General features: G+C 47.6%; 1 protein-coding gene across 1 annotated transcript; it reads right to left on the bottom strand.

Moving 5' to 3' along the window:
- Nucleotides 1-9,178: 9,178 nt before the first annotated feature.
- Nucleotides 9,179-10,141, bottom strand: LOC120979341 (olfactory receptor 5V1-like). The gene has a single exon (XM_040408047.1). It carries the CDS (start codon nucleotides 10,139-10,141, stop codon nucleotides 9,179-9,181), a length of 963 nt encoding a protein of 320 aa, XP_040263981.1.
- Nucleotides 10,142-17,289: the final 7,148 nt, after the last annotated feature.

The following is a 17,289-nucleotide window of genomic DNA, read 5'->3' as shown; positions in this document are numbered from 1 at the left end:
CAGCGTTTTGGTGTCCGCCTCCAAAGCAGAATGGAGACAGAACGGAAACAAACTGATACATTCTGTGCGGATCCTTTTCCATACAGAATGCATTAGGGCAAAACTGATCCATTTTGGACCGCTGAGCCCTGAACGGATCTCACAAGTGGAAAGCCAAAACGCCAGTGTGAAAGTAGACTTAAAGGGAACCTGTCACTATGTTCTGACATATAAAACCAAATGTACCGTAAAGCTTGTTTACCCTGATAGTTCCCAGCGATCGATCCATAATCTTCTCAGGACTAACCTGTCCTATTTTATCGCCATATAATGCTTTCCACTGTTATGCTAATTAGCATAAATAATTGCTTAAAATAGTACAGGATAGTCCTGAGAAGATTATGGATCAATCGCTGGGAACTATCAGGGCTGGCAAGCATTAAGGTACATTTGGTTTTATATGTCAGAACATGGTGACAGGTTCCCTTTAAGCTATCCAGACCTGGCGATTTTTGGGGCGCAAGCCCCTCAATCATCAGACTGACTTCCTCTTTCTGGATCATTTCAGTCAAAACGTCAAGAGAGGGGTCAGCCCCTGGTTCAAGGACGGTTTCAGCAAGGAAAGCTGATATCTTATCACAATCAAGATCCGTCTTCGTCATGAGTATAAGGATCTGACGACCTCTAAGATCCCTGATCTTGACCTTCTCAGGGAACCCGTACTATCAATCAGTCCTGACACAATCTTACTACTCACTGACATCCTGCAGTTTCTGTAAGAGTCGGGCGAGCTGTATTTCCCATAATCCCTCTCAAAAACCAAAGATGCGTGTCTATCGAACTGACACCTGATAGGCAAAGACTTCACAATGGAGATCTCCTCATGGCTACCCCCAGTCAAGACAATACATTCGAGTCTCCTTCTCAGGCCCTGATACAGGCGGTACCCATTCAGACTCTTGAGGCTCGAGAGCTGGCGGAAGAATGTCCACACCCTTTCCTTGAACATCTGCCACCACTCAGAATTACTGCTGCAGAGATCCAGCAATGGTACCTGGCTCTGAACGAAATCCTCAAAGGACTGTCTCCATTTCTTCCACGAGAGATGAATTGAGCCTCCTGTAGCCTCTTCCCATCCGGGGGGTCTCTGTAACATTCAGAGAAAACAAAATCAAACAGTGGTCGGAGAACTCCACCTCCACAGCAGACATGGCTTCCTCCTTTAAATAAAACCTATCTATTCTAGACCTACAACTACCCCCATGATAGGTGAAACCCAGGTGGCCTGGGGAGTGCCGGATGTGGACATCCACCAGGCGAGCCTCACAACCTATACTTTTCAGAGTGACGCTGTCATAAGTCAGCTTATCCATGGAACCTCCCCTATCCTGGGGCCTCGTGACAGTATTGAAGTCCCCTCCAAAGACCACCTGCCCTAAAAGATAGGGCTTGATCCTCATAAAGAGACACTTGTCCCTTCATGAGGACATCCAAGATCAGAGACCTCCCCATTTCTAATTCAATAACCCGTCGGCATACTACCTGTGAAGTAAAAAGGACCGCCACTATACGGCTCGGCCGCAAGAGACCAGTAGGAGGCTCCGCGCCTCCACTCCCTTTTACCTTTAAATACGGCCGCCAAATCTGGCAGACTGGTCTCCTGCAAAGATAAAATGTCAGCTTCAACCAGGCTAAAAAAAATCAAAGGCCGCAAATCTAGCCGTATCTGACTTAATGCTGGCGACATTAATGGATGCCAGCGTCAACAGAGTCGGTGCCGCCATCATGGGTGATTGAATTAGACGGCTTTCTTTTTCCCACTGCCCATGCCATCCTTTCCATCAGATGATGGCTTACCCCTTTTCAAAGAAAGCGTTACATCCTGTATTATACTCCAGAGCTGCGCTCACTATTCTGCTGGTGCAGTCACTGTGTACATACATTACTTATCCTGTACTGATCCTGAGTTACATCCTGTATTATACTCCAGAGCTGCACTCACTATTCTGCTGGTGTAGTCACTGTGTACATACATTACTTATCCTGTACTGACCCTGAGTTACATCCTGTATTATACTCCAGAGCTGCACTCACTATTCTGCTGGTGCAGTCACTGTGTACATACATTACTTATCCTGAGTTACATCCTGTATTATACTGCAGAGCTGCACTCACTATTCTGCTGGTGCAGTCACTGTGTACATACATTACTTATCCTGTACTGATTCTGAGTTACATCCTGTATTATACTCCAGAGCTGCACTCACTATTCTGCTGGTGCAGTCACCGTGTACATACATCACTTATCCTGTACTGATCCTGAGTTACATCCTGTATTATACTCCAGAGCTGCACTCACTATTCAGCTGGTGGAGTCACTGTGTACATACATTACTTATCCTGTACAGATCCTGAGTTACATCCTGTATTATACTCCAGAGCTGCACTCACTATTCTGCTGGTGCAGTCACTGTGTACATACATTACTTATCCTGTACTGATCCTGAGTTACATCCTGTATTATACTCCAGAGCTGCACTTACTATTCTGCTGGTGCAGTCACTGTGTACATACATTACTTATCCTGTACTGATCCTGAGTTACATCCTGTATTATACTCCAGAGCTGCACTCACTATTCTGCTGGTGCAGTCACTGTGTACATACATTACTTATCCTGTACTGATCCTGAGTTTTACAGCCAGACACGGAGGCTCATATTGCTATCTCCTTCTTTACTTTCCACCAATAGCAGCAAAGAAGAAATTTACATAATCATAACAATAAAGGCCCCTCCCCTGACAGATCCTATAATAAGCAGTGTCCTCTTTAGTATCTTCCTCTCTTTCTTTGCTGCTTCCACCAAAGATAAGTAACAGCTATATTTTACATTGTTGTGCATGTTTGCTGTGGTTCAGGGGTTAATCTCTGATCTTCAGTTACTCAGGGGAGAAGTATTTCTTAATGCCTTTTGCCTTATAGGGTCCCCCTTTTTGTATTTTGCAGTTTTTTCACTCTAGGCGCTTATTTCCAAGCCTGCTTATATCGGGGGGTCTCCCCCCCCTTTCCGATTACTCTCCGTTTATTGCCTGCCCTTTTCCCTTTTAATCTCGGTGTTTCTTCTGCCGATTGCTCTCTCTCTCTTACCTACTACCCGCGGCTTGCTCCTGCGTCTTGGAGGCGTCCCTCCATATTCGCATTCCTCCCCCCTTCCTCCAATCACTTATCTCGCTTCGGCGCCGCTTCTTCCCGCGGGTCGCGAGATCGCGCGAGATCTCGGCGGCCATTTTGGGAGCTCCCGCGCGTCTTCTCACGGGACTTCGGCGACTGCTGCAGTACGATCCGGACGTGTCGGCTCCTGTTCTGCGGCTTCTGGGGTGATTAACCCCTCGTTCTTTAGATAAGTGGGTTTCTTTTTGTCTGCACCCTTGCGTATTATTAGCCCTACCCTTAGCTTAGGTTTTATCATCCCTACCCAGTATTACCTTTATTGACCATGTCCTTGGATCGCTCCCCCTCTGGGCCTAATCCCCCCCATCCTCTGCTTGAGTTACAGCGCTCAGTCTCCAGCGCTATTATTGAGGCCATGGGATCAATGTCTTCTATGATCTCCCAGACCTTCTCCCAGGCCTTGTCTGCCCATGTCCCTGGTCCCTCTAATCAATCACTTGTTGGGCCTAATCCGCAGCCTGCCATTTGTGAACCTCCTGCAACCCAGGAGACTTTGATTGGTGTGATGCAAGCCACCCATGATAGCGCGCTTAAATCGGGCAAAAGAGCCTTACCGCGCCAGGCAGAAAGGGCGCGCACGTGGAAATGTGCTAGAGCACAAACTAGTGACTTGGATTCAGATTTGGAATCCGATATGGAGGCTTTTGCGGAGGCGAGCTGCCATTCTGAGGAGGAGATGGAATCTGATTTTCCAGGTACCGCTGGCCCTATGCCTTCCACCTCTGGGTCTGTGGGTCAGACCTCCACTGCCCCTAACAAGGCATCTGCCCTTTTGGACCCCTCTGGGGCCCCATTATTCGACCCTGATGCCCTCCACCACCCCAGGTTAGCGGAGTGGCTTCCGATTGCTCATGTTAGCAACTATTTAGAGCATTGGGTGCGCCGTCCTCTGAGTAAAGAGGCGCGCAGCAAGCTCAGATCTGAGTGCCCCAGACCATTGATCCCCAACAAGGTCTGTGAAACGCCAGCTGTTGATCCCAAGATGACACAGTTCTTGGCGAGGTCCGGCTGGAACCCCCGTAAGGGGTTGGATTCAGCAATTAAGAGCTGTCAGGACAAGCTCCTTGACATTTTTGGCCCCCTTACCAAAATTTTTGAAATGGCCGAATCGGCCAGAGCAGACGGCTCTCCGATAGATCCGGAGGAGCTTACTGGCTGGATACAGAGAGCCATTTGTATTGCGGGCAGCACCAACTCCTCCCTGGCCATTGAACGGCGTAAAGCCATACTGTTCAGAATAGACCCTAAACTGGCCAACCTGGCACTCACTGAGGCAGGGAAGGATGCACAGGGTCTGCTTTTCGGGGATTCCTTTATCAAGGACCTCAGCAGATATGTGGGAGCATTTACTGCCCTGGACAAGGCCCAGTCCTCTATGCGTAGGGTTTTCCAGGGACGGGTCTCCACCAGGGCCGGCAGTAGTAGGGGCCGTCTGTCCGGCCGTTCAAGTTTCCAGGCCCGCAGCTCGGGCAGAGGCTCCTTCGCCCAAAGACCGCCCTTCCAGGACCAAAGGAATCCTCCTCCATTCTTCCCGGCCAGAGGCGGCCAATGACGTTCGAGGTCCGTTAGAGGGAATCCGAGTTTCCGAAAGTCCTTCGGTAAGTCTTTCCCCAGTGGGGACTTCTTTGGTTCCTTGTGTCGGGGGCAGACTCCGTCTTTGTTCCCACATTTGGTCCAGCATTACATCAGACTCATGGGTGCTGACCACTGTGCAGGAGTTCCACATAGAACTTACGGAATCGCCAAGTCTCATCCCTTCACCCCCACCACTTCATCTGGCGCTACCAGACAGGGAGCTCGTGGATTCAGAACTATATTCCCTTTTTCAGAAAAGTGCGATAGAAAGGGCCCCTCCTACTCCAGAGGGTGTTCTCAGCAACATTTTTCTGGTACAGAAAAAGGGTGGGCAAATGCGTCCGGTGATAAATCTCCGTGCCCTGAACGCTGTGGTGCGCTATCGCCACTTCAAGATGGAGGGAATTCATCTCCTTCAGACTTGCTGATTCCAGGGGACTGGATGGTGAAGCTGGACCTCAAAGATGCCTATCTGACGGTCCCAATTGCCTCTTCGTCCAGGGATCTCCTGCGCTTTCTGTGGAGGGGCGAAGTGTGGCGCTTCACTTGCCTTCCATTCGGCCTTTCTTCGGCGCCTTGGTGCTTTACCAAGCTTCTGCGCCCGGTCTTGGCCTGGCTACGGAGTCGGGGGGTGCGTCTAGTGATCTATCTAGACGATATTCTCATTATGCATCAATGTCAGTCGACGCTGCTACAACAGCTTCAGTGGACCTCGAACCTCCTTACGGCTCTTGGTTTTCTGCTGAACCCCGAGAAGTCCTGCCTAACACCGTCTCGACGGTTGGAGTTCCTGGGCTTCTCTGTGGACTCTGTTGCGGAATCTCTCAGTCTTCCATCAGAGAAGTTGCGGACGATCCGCAAGGAGTTGAGACATGCCATCTCAGCTACCTCCCTATCCCTACGCCACCTGGTTCGCATCATTGGCCTGCTGGCCTCCTCTATCCAGGCGGTGTTCCCCGCTCCTCTCCATTATCGGGCCCTACAACGTCTGAAGATTGCCCACCTTCGTGCCGGGGCCTCGTTCGCGGACGCAGTGGTTCTGGATCAGGAAGCTCGGGAGGAACTTCGTTGGTGGATATGCAACTTGGAAGCCTGGAACGGCAGAGCAATCTTCGGATTTTAACCAGAATTCACGGTGGAGTCGGACGCGAGTCTCCAAGGCTGGGGTGCCCACTGCGAGGGTATTTCCACAGGGGGTTTATGGTCAGAAGCCGAGACCCAACTTCACATCAACGCTCTGGAACTCCCGGCGGGCTCGTTTGACTACGCATGGACAATGTGTCGGCGGTCCGCTATGTCAATCACCTGGGCGGCACCCAATCGGCTACCTTGGCCCGACTGGCGAAAGAGTTCTGGTCCTACTGTCTTTCCAGGGACATCATGATACAGGCGGAGTACCTTTTCCTGTCTACACAACTACCGAGCGGATCGGAGTTCCAGATGCTTCACGGACGACAGCGACTGGAGGCTCGCACCGGAGATGTTCTCCACGATCTCGGACACCTGGGGTCCTTACGCCATAGACCTCTTTGCGTCCCGGCTCAATACTCACCTGCCCAGGTTCTTCAGCTGGTGCCCGGATCCGGAGGCGGAAGCGGTGGATGCGTTTCTCCAGGACTGGTCATCAGCTCTACATTACGCGTTTCCACCTTTTGCCATGATCCCGAGGATGCTGCTAAAGACTCGTCGTCAGAATGCGGAATTGGTGGTGGTGATTCCCTTCTGGGGGACTCAAGCCTGGTACCCGATCCTCCTGGAACTCCTGGTGGATTTACCTCTCCTCCTCCCGGGTCGGACGGATCTCCTCCAGGACCCTCTGGGTGCTCCACATCCCCTGCTGGTCGACGGCTCCCTTCAACTTCTGGCGTGCCGAATCTCAGGACTCCCGGAGAGGTCGAGGGCATTTCGGAGGCTACTAGACGCCTCCTGGACAACGCTTGGGCTCCCGGCACCCGAAAGTCTTACCGGGCAGCTTGGGGATCTTGGGTTAGCTGGTGCGTGGAACGGGACCTGGATCCCATTTCGGCGCCTGTGACCCATTTATTACAATTCCTTACCTCTCTTTTTGAAGCAGGAAAAGCTTATCGGACCATTAATTTGTTCCGTTCAGCGATTTCTTCTACTCATCAGGGTTTTGATGGTGTTCCGGCGGGTCAACACCCTTCGGTGTCACGCCTACTACATGGCTCACGCTTGGCTCGGCGTCCTCGGCCTCGCTTCACCACTACGTGGGACGTTTCCCTGGTCCTCTCTTTTCTCTCTGCGTGGCCTGAAAACGCTGCTCTTTCCCTCCGTCAGCTGTCAGCCAAGTTGCTGACCCTTTTTTTGCCTCATTTCCTGTAAGAGGGTTTCTGATGTCAGGGCTCTGGATCATGATGCGAGATCCTTTACTCCCGAGGGCGTCACATTTAACATTACGCGGCGCACCAAGACCAATATTCGGTCTGTGTCTTATCCGTTTCCCGTCTTCTCCGGCGCTTTGTCCTGTAGCCTGCTTGCGGGAATATGAGTTGCGCACTCGGACTCACCGCTCTGCGGACATCCCACAACTGTTCCTCTCTATTCGCCATCCTTTTGCCCGGTGACTAGTCCCACCTTGGCACGTTGGATGAAGTGGGTCATGTCCCTTTCGGGGATTGATACGGCGGTTTTTACCGCTCATTCGGCCAGGGGCGCGGCAGCCACTGCTCTGGCTGTTTCGGGGGCTCGTTTGGAGGACATTTTGCGCTTGGCTGATTGGTCTAGGGCGTCGACGTTTAGAGAATTTTATTTTCGTCCGCCACCTCATGTGTTTTCATCTATTGTTGATCAGCTTTGAACTTGCAATATGAGCCTCCGTGTCTTGCTGTAAAACTAAATGATTTTCCTATTTCATGACTTAAAGTCATAGTTTTTTAAAGACACGGAGGCGAGTATTGCCCGCCCTGGGTTTATCCTGCCCGCCCTTTTGTGGTGTTATTATTGTTGGACTGTTTACATTGTCTTTTATGGTTATTTATTACGTATAATTATATTAATGACTGTTTATGGTTCTGTTTTCAGCGACCTTATAATGTACGACCGTTTCCAGGGTCGATCTTGGTCAGTTTCTGCCTGACTCTTACACTGGCTATATTATTTGCTCTGTTTCAGGTTGAAGGTTCCACGGCGTATGGACTTCTACGTTGTCCCAGGTTTCCTGAGGTGTTAGCCATGTTGGCTTGGATTCTACAGTGTGATGGACCAGAATGGTTGTCGTTCTCGGGTCCAGTTCCAGTTTCCGGTTACGGTTCCAGTTACGGTTATGCAGTTGGTGTCACGGATACAAAGAAAGAGGAAGATACTGAAGAGGACACTGCTTATTATAGGATCTGTCAGGGGAGGGTCCTTTATTGTTATGATTATGTAAATTTCTTCTTTGCTGCTATTGGTGGAAAGTAAATAAGGAGATAGCAATACTCGCCTCCGTGTCTTTAATAAAACTATGACTTTATGTCATGAAATAGGAAAATCATTTAGTTACATCCTGTATTATACTCCAGAGCTGTGCTCACTATTCTGCTTGTGCAGTCACTGTGTACATACATTACTTATCCTGTACTGATCCTGAGTTACATCCTGTATTATACTCCAGAGCTGCACTCACTATTCTGCTGGTGCAGTCACTGTGTACATACATTACTTATCCTGTACTGATCCTGAGTTACATCCTGTATTATACTCCAGAGCTGCACTCACTATTCTGCTGGTGCAGTCACTGTGTACATACATTACTTATCCTGTACTGATCCTGAGTTACATCCTGTATTATACTCCAGAGCTGCACTCACTATTCTGCTGGTGCAGTCACTGTGTACATACATTACTTATCCTGTACTGATCCTGAGTTACATCCTGTATTATACTCCAGAGCTGCACTCACTATTCTGCTCCTGCAGTCACTGTGTACATACATTACTTATCCTGTACTGATCCTGAGTTACATCCTGTATTATTCTCCAGAGCTGCACTCACTATTCTGCTGGTGGAGTCACTGTGTACATACATTACTTATCCTGTACTGATCCTGAGTTACAGCCTGCATTATACTCCAGAGCTGCACTCATTATTCTGCTCGTGGAGTCACTGTGTACATACATTACTATTAAGAAACTTACTGTAATCCTCAGTAAAATCTGAGAGCAACTTTACTGTTGAGCAGTAGATCCACCAAAGTAAAAAATGAGTTTTACATGGTTCTTATCTACATCAATAGTTAATGCATGGTCAGGCCAAGTCCTTCAGAGACTGAGTGAGAGAGAAGAATTATTTTTTGCTGCTTTCCCCTCTGGGTATTTGGTAGAGTTCCTCATTAATTCAGGACAGCAGAGCAGGGTAATTGGAAATGGCTTTCCTTCACCAGACTTCCCCATGAATTAGTGGTTGATATTTCCTGCGACGGTAGGAAACCTGAAGTACTTTTCATTGATTTTCTTCATCGCTGACATAACGTCATTATTCCTTAAAGAATAGACAAGGGGATTTAATAGCGGAACAACTGCCGTGTACAACAAGGACAGCAGCTTGTCCTTTTCCTGGGAGTGTTCACTCTCTGGGATCATGTAGGAGCTGAGTGGCGCTCCGTAGAACAAGATGACCACAGTGAGATGGGACGAGCAGCTGGAGAAGGCCTTCATTCTACCTTTTGAGCTTCGGATTTTAACAATTCTTGAGATAATAAATATGTAAGACGTCAGAATCAGCAAAAAGGGGAACAACCCTAAAACGATGCACACCACAAATAACAAGGTCTTGATGTGTGTGGTGTCGCTGCTGGCCAGTTTTATCACCGTCTTCAAATCACAATAAAAATGATTAATGTCTTGAGAACCACAGAAGGAAGCAAATGAGACCATCAGAGAATGTATCAGAGCAGTTAGGAACCCAACCAGCCAGGAAGCCACAGGCAGGAGGACGCATGTTACTTTACTCATGATGGCTGTATAGCGCAGAGGGATGCAAATGGCCACATATCGGTCATACGCCATTGATGTTAGGAGTAAGAACTCTGTCCCAACACAAAATGTAAAAAAGAACATCTGTGTGAAGCATCCTGGGAACGTGATCCTTAAGACTTTGGTTATTGTTATGGCGAGGAATTTTGGAAGAATGGATGATACGTAGATGATGTCTTGCACTGAGAGGTTACAGAGGAAGTAGTACATGGGGGTGTGAAGGTGAGGAGCCAGAGAAATGAGAACAATAATAACCAGGTTCCCCAGGAGAATTAAGGAATATATGAATAAGATCCCAAGAATAAACACAATCTGAACATCTGCAGAGACAGAAAATGAGAGGAGGCGAAATTCTCCAGTGCAGTTACCAATCGATGGATCCATTTCCCTAGTAATAACGAAGAAATACAGAGAAAGAGGCAGTGAAGTCGAGAGGTACGTCCTCAACCTGCTCCAAGTAATATCCTTGTATCCCTTTAACTAATTATTATAAGGAATCCACAGAAATACATTAAGTATACATATCTGTAGTGGAAGTGTAACAATTCTGAAAGATAGTTATAGTTTATGGATAGATGGATCAATCACATCTTCTGCAGATTTTCTGAAAGTTGCTTGCATTGAGGCATGGTTCACAATAACCAGACTTTGAGAAGATTGTCAGTAACCAGGCTTTATGTGCCTTTTATGGGCAAAGCAACTATAAAATGAGAACTTCCAATCTCTTCTCTTTAGGCTACTTTCACACTGTCGTTTTGAATTCAGTTTGTGAGATCTGTTTCAGGGATTTCACAAACGGTTCAAAACTGATCAGTTCAGCCCCAATGCATTCTGAATGGATAAGGATGCATTTAGAATGCATCAGTGTCACAGCAACTATCTCTGGCTGTGACCTTCCGTCCTTGCTCGTTCGGCGCTCCTCGCTGAAGTTCTCTTTCTGTGTGCCATTTGTGGTTCTTTATGGGTTAACTCCCCTGTGTGCCTATTAGGAGTTAATCCTCTGTCTGCTCCATGGGTGTGGTCTCTCTGCTGCACCCATGGAACCTGTATATAAGGCTGAGGTTTCCTCAGTTCTGGGTCAGCTCTCCTGGTGTGTGTTTTGTCCTGCCCTGCTCCTGGTTTGTACTCTGTCTCCCATGCTGCTGACCCATGGGATCTGTGTCTGTCTGTCTGTGCTCTGTGGGTTCCCCTACTTGTTCATTTACGTCCTTTCCCATCCTCTTTAACGTTGTCTGTCTGTTATCTGTTCTGCCTGTTATGTTTTAGTTACTTTGTGTTTATTCTGATGTCTGTGTTCAGCAAGCCTTTGCAGCAGAGTGGCATGACAAGGGCATGCAGTTTACTACTGGTGGAGCAAGTCCTTCTCTGCTCATTGCCACTCCTGCTCCCTTGCGTGAACTCCTGCTTGTATTATTAGTTGCCCTGTTTTGTATTTGCCTGTATGTTATTTATGCCTATGTGCCGTCGGTACCTTCTGGTACCTGTTGTCCATTCGCTCCTGCTGTCACTGTCTAGTTCACGCTCCAGAGTGGACCCTGGCAACTTCCTGCGGCAAAGCCTAACCTTACCTTCTGAGGCCCTAGTGAAAACCAGGAGTTGCTTAGTCACGCCCCTCTGGAGTATTACTAGACAGTGGCGCAGTGGGGGTTTTCTCCCACTGTGCTGACGGTACATAGAGCTCATGTTTTGTCTGTGCTGCCTTCCATGTTTATGTTTGTGCAATAAACTCTTATGTGTCTGTACCTGATTTCCGTTTATTGCTTGACGACGCGGTGGTCTCTCCTGGGACCTCCAACTCGTGACAGAATGAACAAGTGAACTTTCAGAGTTTTTTTTGTTCTGTTGTCAGCTCTCCTGGTGTGTGTTGCCTTGGTGTACTGGCTGCGGTGTTCTCCGTGCATGCTGGTTGCCAGGGGCGACGTCCGGTGTTACCTTTTTTGCTTGCAGTTCTGCCCTACGGCCGTGTTTTCCGTTATCGGCGCAGGTATCTGCTCCTGGGCCTCCGGAAGGGGGTGTCAGCATGTCTGACCAATCAGTTCTTGGCAGACATGCCATTCTCCGGAGGGAGAGTGGAGGGGGAGGTGTTAGCACACTGCAGTTCACCATGACTTTTGTGGCCGTGTAGGCTGGCTGCATGCCTCTTGGCGTACTGGCTGCGTTTACCGTGTAGGCTAGTTGCTAGGGCCTGCGTGCTGGCTGCGGTTGTCTTATGTGTTCTGCTTGTGTACCTCTGTACCCCTTTGATTCTGATTTTCATTGTATTCCTGTCTGGTTCCCGTTCCTGGTCCCACTCCTCCGGAAGGGGGTGTCAGCATGTCTGACCAATTAGTTCTTGGCAGACATGTCATTCTCCGGAGGGAGAGTGGAGGGGGAGGTAACTGCATGGTGCGGTTCACTTGACGTGTATGCCGTGTTGGCTGGCTATCTTCCCCTGGCGTACTGGCTGCGGACCCTCCGTGTAGGCTGGTTTTCAGGGGTTGGGCTGGTTGCGGTCGTCGTGTGTGTTCCTGCCCTTGTACCTCGTCACCCCTTTGATTTCTGTCCCCTTGCCTGGTTCTGTTTGGTTTGTTGCCCCACTTCTTCCCCTTTCTGTTTGGGAGGAGAGGGAGGGGCTTTGAGGGGTGGGAGTGTCACAGCCACTATCTCTGGCTGTGACCTTCCGTCCTTGCTCGTTTGGCGCTCCTCGCTGAAGTTCTGTTTCTGTGTGCCATTTGTGGTTCTTTATGGGTTAACTCCCCTGTGTGCCTATTAGGAGTTAATCCTCTGTCTGCTCCATGGGTGTGGTCTCTCTGCTGCACCCATGGAACCTGTATATAAGGCTGAGGTTTCCTCAGTTCTGGGTCAGCTCTCCTGGTGTGTGTTGTCTTGTCCTGCCCTGCTCCTGGTTTGTACTCTGTCTCCCATGCTGCTGACCCATGGGATCTGTGTCTGTCTGTCTTTGCTCTGTGGGTTTCCCTACTTGTTCATTTACGTCCTTTCCCGTCCTCTTTAACGTTGTCTGTCTGTTATCTGTTCTGCCTGTTATGTTTTAGTTACTTTGTGTTTATTCTGATGTCTGTGTTCATCAAGCCTTTGCAGCAGAGTGGCATGACAAGGCCATGCAGTTTACTACTGGTGGAGCAAGTCCTTCTCTGCTCATTGCCACTCCTGCTCCCTTGCGTGAACTCCTACTTTTATTATTAGTTGCCCTGTTTTGTATTCATATGTCTGTGTTCAGCATGCCTTTGCAGCAGAGTGGCATGACAAGGCCATGCAGTTTACTACTGGTGGAGCAAGTCCTTCTCTGCTCTTTGCCACTCACTGCTCCCTTGCGTGAACTCCTGCTTGTATTATTAGTTGCCCTGTTTTGTATTTGCCTGTATGTTATTTATGCCTATGTGCCGTCGGTACCTTCTGGTACCTGTTGTCCATTCGCTCCTGCTGTCACTGTCTAGTTCACGCTCCAGAGTGGACCCTGGCAACTTCCTGCGGCAAAGCCTAACCTTACCTTCTGAGGCCCTAGTAAAAACCAGGAGTTGCTTAGTCACGCCCCTCTGGAGTATTACTAGACAGTGGCGCAGTGGGGGTTTTCTCCCACTGTGCTGACGGTACATAGAGCTCATGTTTTGTCTGTGCTGCCTTCCATGTTTATGTTTGTGCAATAAACTCTTATGTGTCTGTACCTGATTTCCGTTTATTGCTTGACGACGCGGTGGTCTCTCCTGGGACCTCCAACTCGTGACAATCAGTTTGGCTCCATTCCGCCTCCATTCCGCTCTGGATGCGGACACCAAAACGCTGCTTGCAGTATGGTGCAATTGAAAATGGATCCGTCCCCCATTGACTTTCAATGTAAGTCAGGACGGATCTGTTTTGACTTGGACTTTTTTTTAAAGAATAATGCAAACGGATCCATTCTGAACGGATACAAGCGTTTGCATTATAGGTGCGGATACGTCTGTGCAGATACCAGACTGATCCGCACCTAACGCAGGTGTGAAAGTAGCCTTAATTGAAACATCTTTTGAGAATTCATTGACACAGAGGTTCAGTAAGTTATCTGACTGCATCGTGGATGGTTACGCAATGTGCACAAGAACAGACAGGAATGGCACAACAGCTTTACGTTATTATTACACTGAATGCTTTACAATTAGACCACATTGAAGTAGTAAACAATGCAGAAGTCAATGAAATTCTAAAGGGTTCACTTATTTTTTCTTGCGACTACAGACAGCTAGATGCATAGATAGACAGATATAAGATATGACGATAGATAGATAGACAGACAGACTACTTACTAGGAGACATTTATCCACCTTTCATTTTTCAAAGCTTCTTTAGAAAATGAAATGATCCATCTAGTTGGTTGCAATGGGCAACTTAGTTTTCATTTTCACCAGCTTTGATAAATACCCCTACTGTGTCCTTTGGTAAAATTAAAAATAAAAAGATTGGGGATCCTTTATTCACCCAGACAGGTTTTAGCTCAGCACCTCGGGCAGTGGGTACAAGTCATTACCCAGACTTACACAGTGGATGGTTATTGCTATTTGTCATATAAGAAAACATTACCATGCTGTAATACCTGACTGTTAGCAGCTTGTACTCACTGCATGAAAAAGGCCTACGGTGCTGGGATGCTTCTGAACATAAGGAGGATGATAAGCACTTGTTATCATTTTAAAGCACAGGCAGCTTTTCTACTTTGCATCGTGGAGACTGAGGGAATTTTGGTGCAGAGAGAGGAAGATACTCCCAGCCAGAGTCAGTTCTGTGTATAGTACCTGTGTAGAGAAGATAAACATCAGTGTGAATGGGTCGGTCTAAGACAGCGACAATTCTTATAGGAGGTTCTTATAGCTCCTTAGCTTTGGTCTCAACTGTCCTTAGGTCATTCCCTGCAGATTTCTTCTTTTCTTTCTTTCAAACTTGTAAATTAATTTTGATTCTTGTACTTTGTGAACATCTCAGGGCATTATACAAAGAACTGTGACTAGTAACTTTAATGACGCTAAAGAAAGGCAAAAAAGTATTCAGAACAATGAAAACTTTTAATCATATTCAGAACAGAAGTAAAAAGTAGAAAAACCCATGAACCAAATGCAGCCATTGCATCTCCCTGACTAAGAGACTTTAATTGCGACTCTGCCACCGCCGATCTATCAGGTTCATTGTAGAGGACACTTAAAGCCTGAAAAAACGCTTCAACAGTCGCTAGGCAAGGGGAGTCAGTGGGAGAGAGAAGGCCCATTCTTGTGGGTCTCCCGACAACAAAGAGATAATAATGCCTACCCTTGTTCGGAACCAGAAGAATGAGGACGTAAACATAAATAAAGCTTACAGCTCTACCAAAATGTAAAAAAATGTTTACGGTCCCCTGAAAAACGGTCGGGTAACTTAACATGTGGTTCAAGATTCTGTCTAGAGGAGGCCGCTATAGGCGGAGTCTGAAGCAACTCCTGCTGCTGTAGCCTCTCATTTCCTGCACCATTTGGGCAAGATTATGGACTTGATCCGTAAGGACTCGTATAGGGTCCATGGTATAGGTATGGGTATGGCCTGTGATTCTGTCATGGTGGGGGTGGGGATGCGTGCAGCCCTGAACTCCACCCACACCTCTGTCCCTGCCTACTTGCACGGCCCGTCCTAACTGACGGCACACAACTGGGCAGCATTCCCTAGCTTGCGTACGTGCAGGGGCTTAAAGAACAATGAAAGGAGTGACAGGCAGGCACACAAACACTGAAGGAGTGAACCCAGAGGCAGAAGATAATAACGGCACTAAGGGAAGAAACAGAGCAAGGTCAATACGAAAAGGGTCAGAAGCCAAAAAGTCTAACTTAAGCCTGTGCGCCCTCTTTTCTCGTCAGTTCTCTGTTACTGAGAGAAATTATGATATTGGTAATCGAGAATTACTTGCTATTAAATGGGCTTTTGGGGAATGGCGTCATTTTTTGGGGGGGGGGGCTCAACATCGTGTTCGGTACTTACTGATCATAAGAATTTAATGTTTTTGGAATCTGCTAAACGTTTGAATCCCAGACAGGCTAGGTGGGCATTATTCTTTACATGTTTTAACTTTTGCATTACTTTCAGGCCAGGAAGTAAAAATGTCAAAGCAGATGCCTTATCCCAGAGTGTTTGCGCTTTTCAATCTCCTGATACGCCAACAGACCCTATTTTGCCATCAGGTCTCGTTGTTGCTTCGGTCTCCTCCGATTTGACTACCAAAATAGCTGTGGGACAACACTTGGCTCCGGTACAATCCCCTAAAGATAAGTTGTTTTTCCCCGGTCATTTGCGTCTCCGACTGTTAGGTGAGTGCCACAATTCTGTTTTTAGTGGACATCCGGGTATTAATGCCACCAAGGAACTAGTCTCCAGGTTTTACTGGTGGCCCACCTTGCCTAGGGATGTCCACTCATATGTATCCGCATGTGAGGTTTGTGTCAGGTCCAAGACTCCTAGGACCCGTCCTGCGGTTGAGTTGCGACCACTGCCCATCCCTAGTAGACGGTCCAATATTTCCATGGACTTTATTACCGACCTAACAATGTTGGAGGGTAAGTCGGTGGTGTGGGTAGTGGTTGACAGATTTAGCAAAATGGTTCATTTCATCCCTCTGTTAAAATTGCCCAATGCTAAGACTCTAGCTTCCCTTTTTTATGGATCATGTTATACATCTACATGGTATTCCGGAGAATATAGTTGCGGATAGAGGCGTTCAATTCGTCTCAAAATTTTGGAGGGCTTTTTGTCATAAATTTTATATCTCTCTGTCTTTTTCTTTGGCTTTTCATCAGTAAACCAACGGTCAAACTGAACATTTAAACAAGTCTATGGAACAGTATTTGAGGTGTTACATCTCCAATAACCAACACCTTTGGGTGAAACATTTGTCCCTGGCTGAATTCGCCATTAATAATCAGGTGAACTAGTATACCGGTATGTGTCCCTTCATCCACGATTCAGCTCATTTTCGCCATCTTCCTCTCAGATTCCTGAAGCTGATTCTGTAGTTAAAGAACTGTGCACAGTCTGGGCCCAGGTTCAGTCAAACCTGCAGAAAAGCCCAGGAGGTTCAGAAAATTAATGCTGATAAAAAAAGGTCTCGAGGGGTAGATTTTGGGTTGGGAGACAAAGTGTGGTTATCTACAAAAAATTTGTCTCTGAAGGTAGCTTTGGGTAAATTTGCACCTAGGTTCATTGGGACTTATGAGATTATTAAGATCATTAACCCTGTGTCTTTTAACTTACGGTTACCTGACTCCTTTCGTATTCATAATGTTTTTCACAAGGCTTTATTCAAAAAGTATGTGTCACCTGTATCTTCTGCATAGGAACCTCCACCGCCAGTGGAGGTTGCCGGTCAACCAGAATTCGAGATCTCTAGAATCCTTGATGTAAGGAAAGTTCGGAATTCATTGCAATATTTGGTTCACTGGAAGGGTTTTGGCCCTGAAGAGAGGTCTTGGGTACCAGCAACTAAAATGCATGCTACGAGATTGGTGAGGAGATTCCACCTAGCTCACCCAGATAAACCTACTCCG

Source organism: Bufo bufo, chromosome 9, assembly GCF_905171765.1.
Source record: "Bufo bufo chromosome 9, aBufBuf1.1, whole genome shotgun sequence".
Taxonomy (NCBI): domain Eukaryota; kingdom Metazoa; phylum Chordata; class Amphibia; order Anura; family Bufonidae; genus Bufo; species Bufo bufo.
This window is presented reverse-complemented; position numbering and strand designations above follow the sequence as displayed.

Excerpts from the sequence above, each read along its gene's own strand:
- LOC120979341 (XM_040408047.1), bottom strand. The coding sequence starts at position 10,141 with ATGGATCCATCGATTGGTAACTGCACTGGAGAATTTCGCCTCCTCTCA.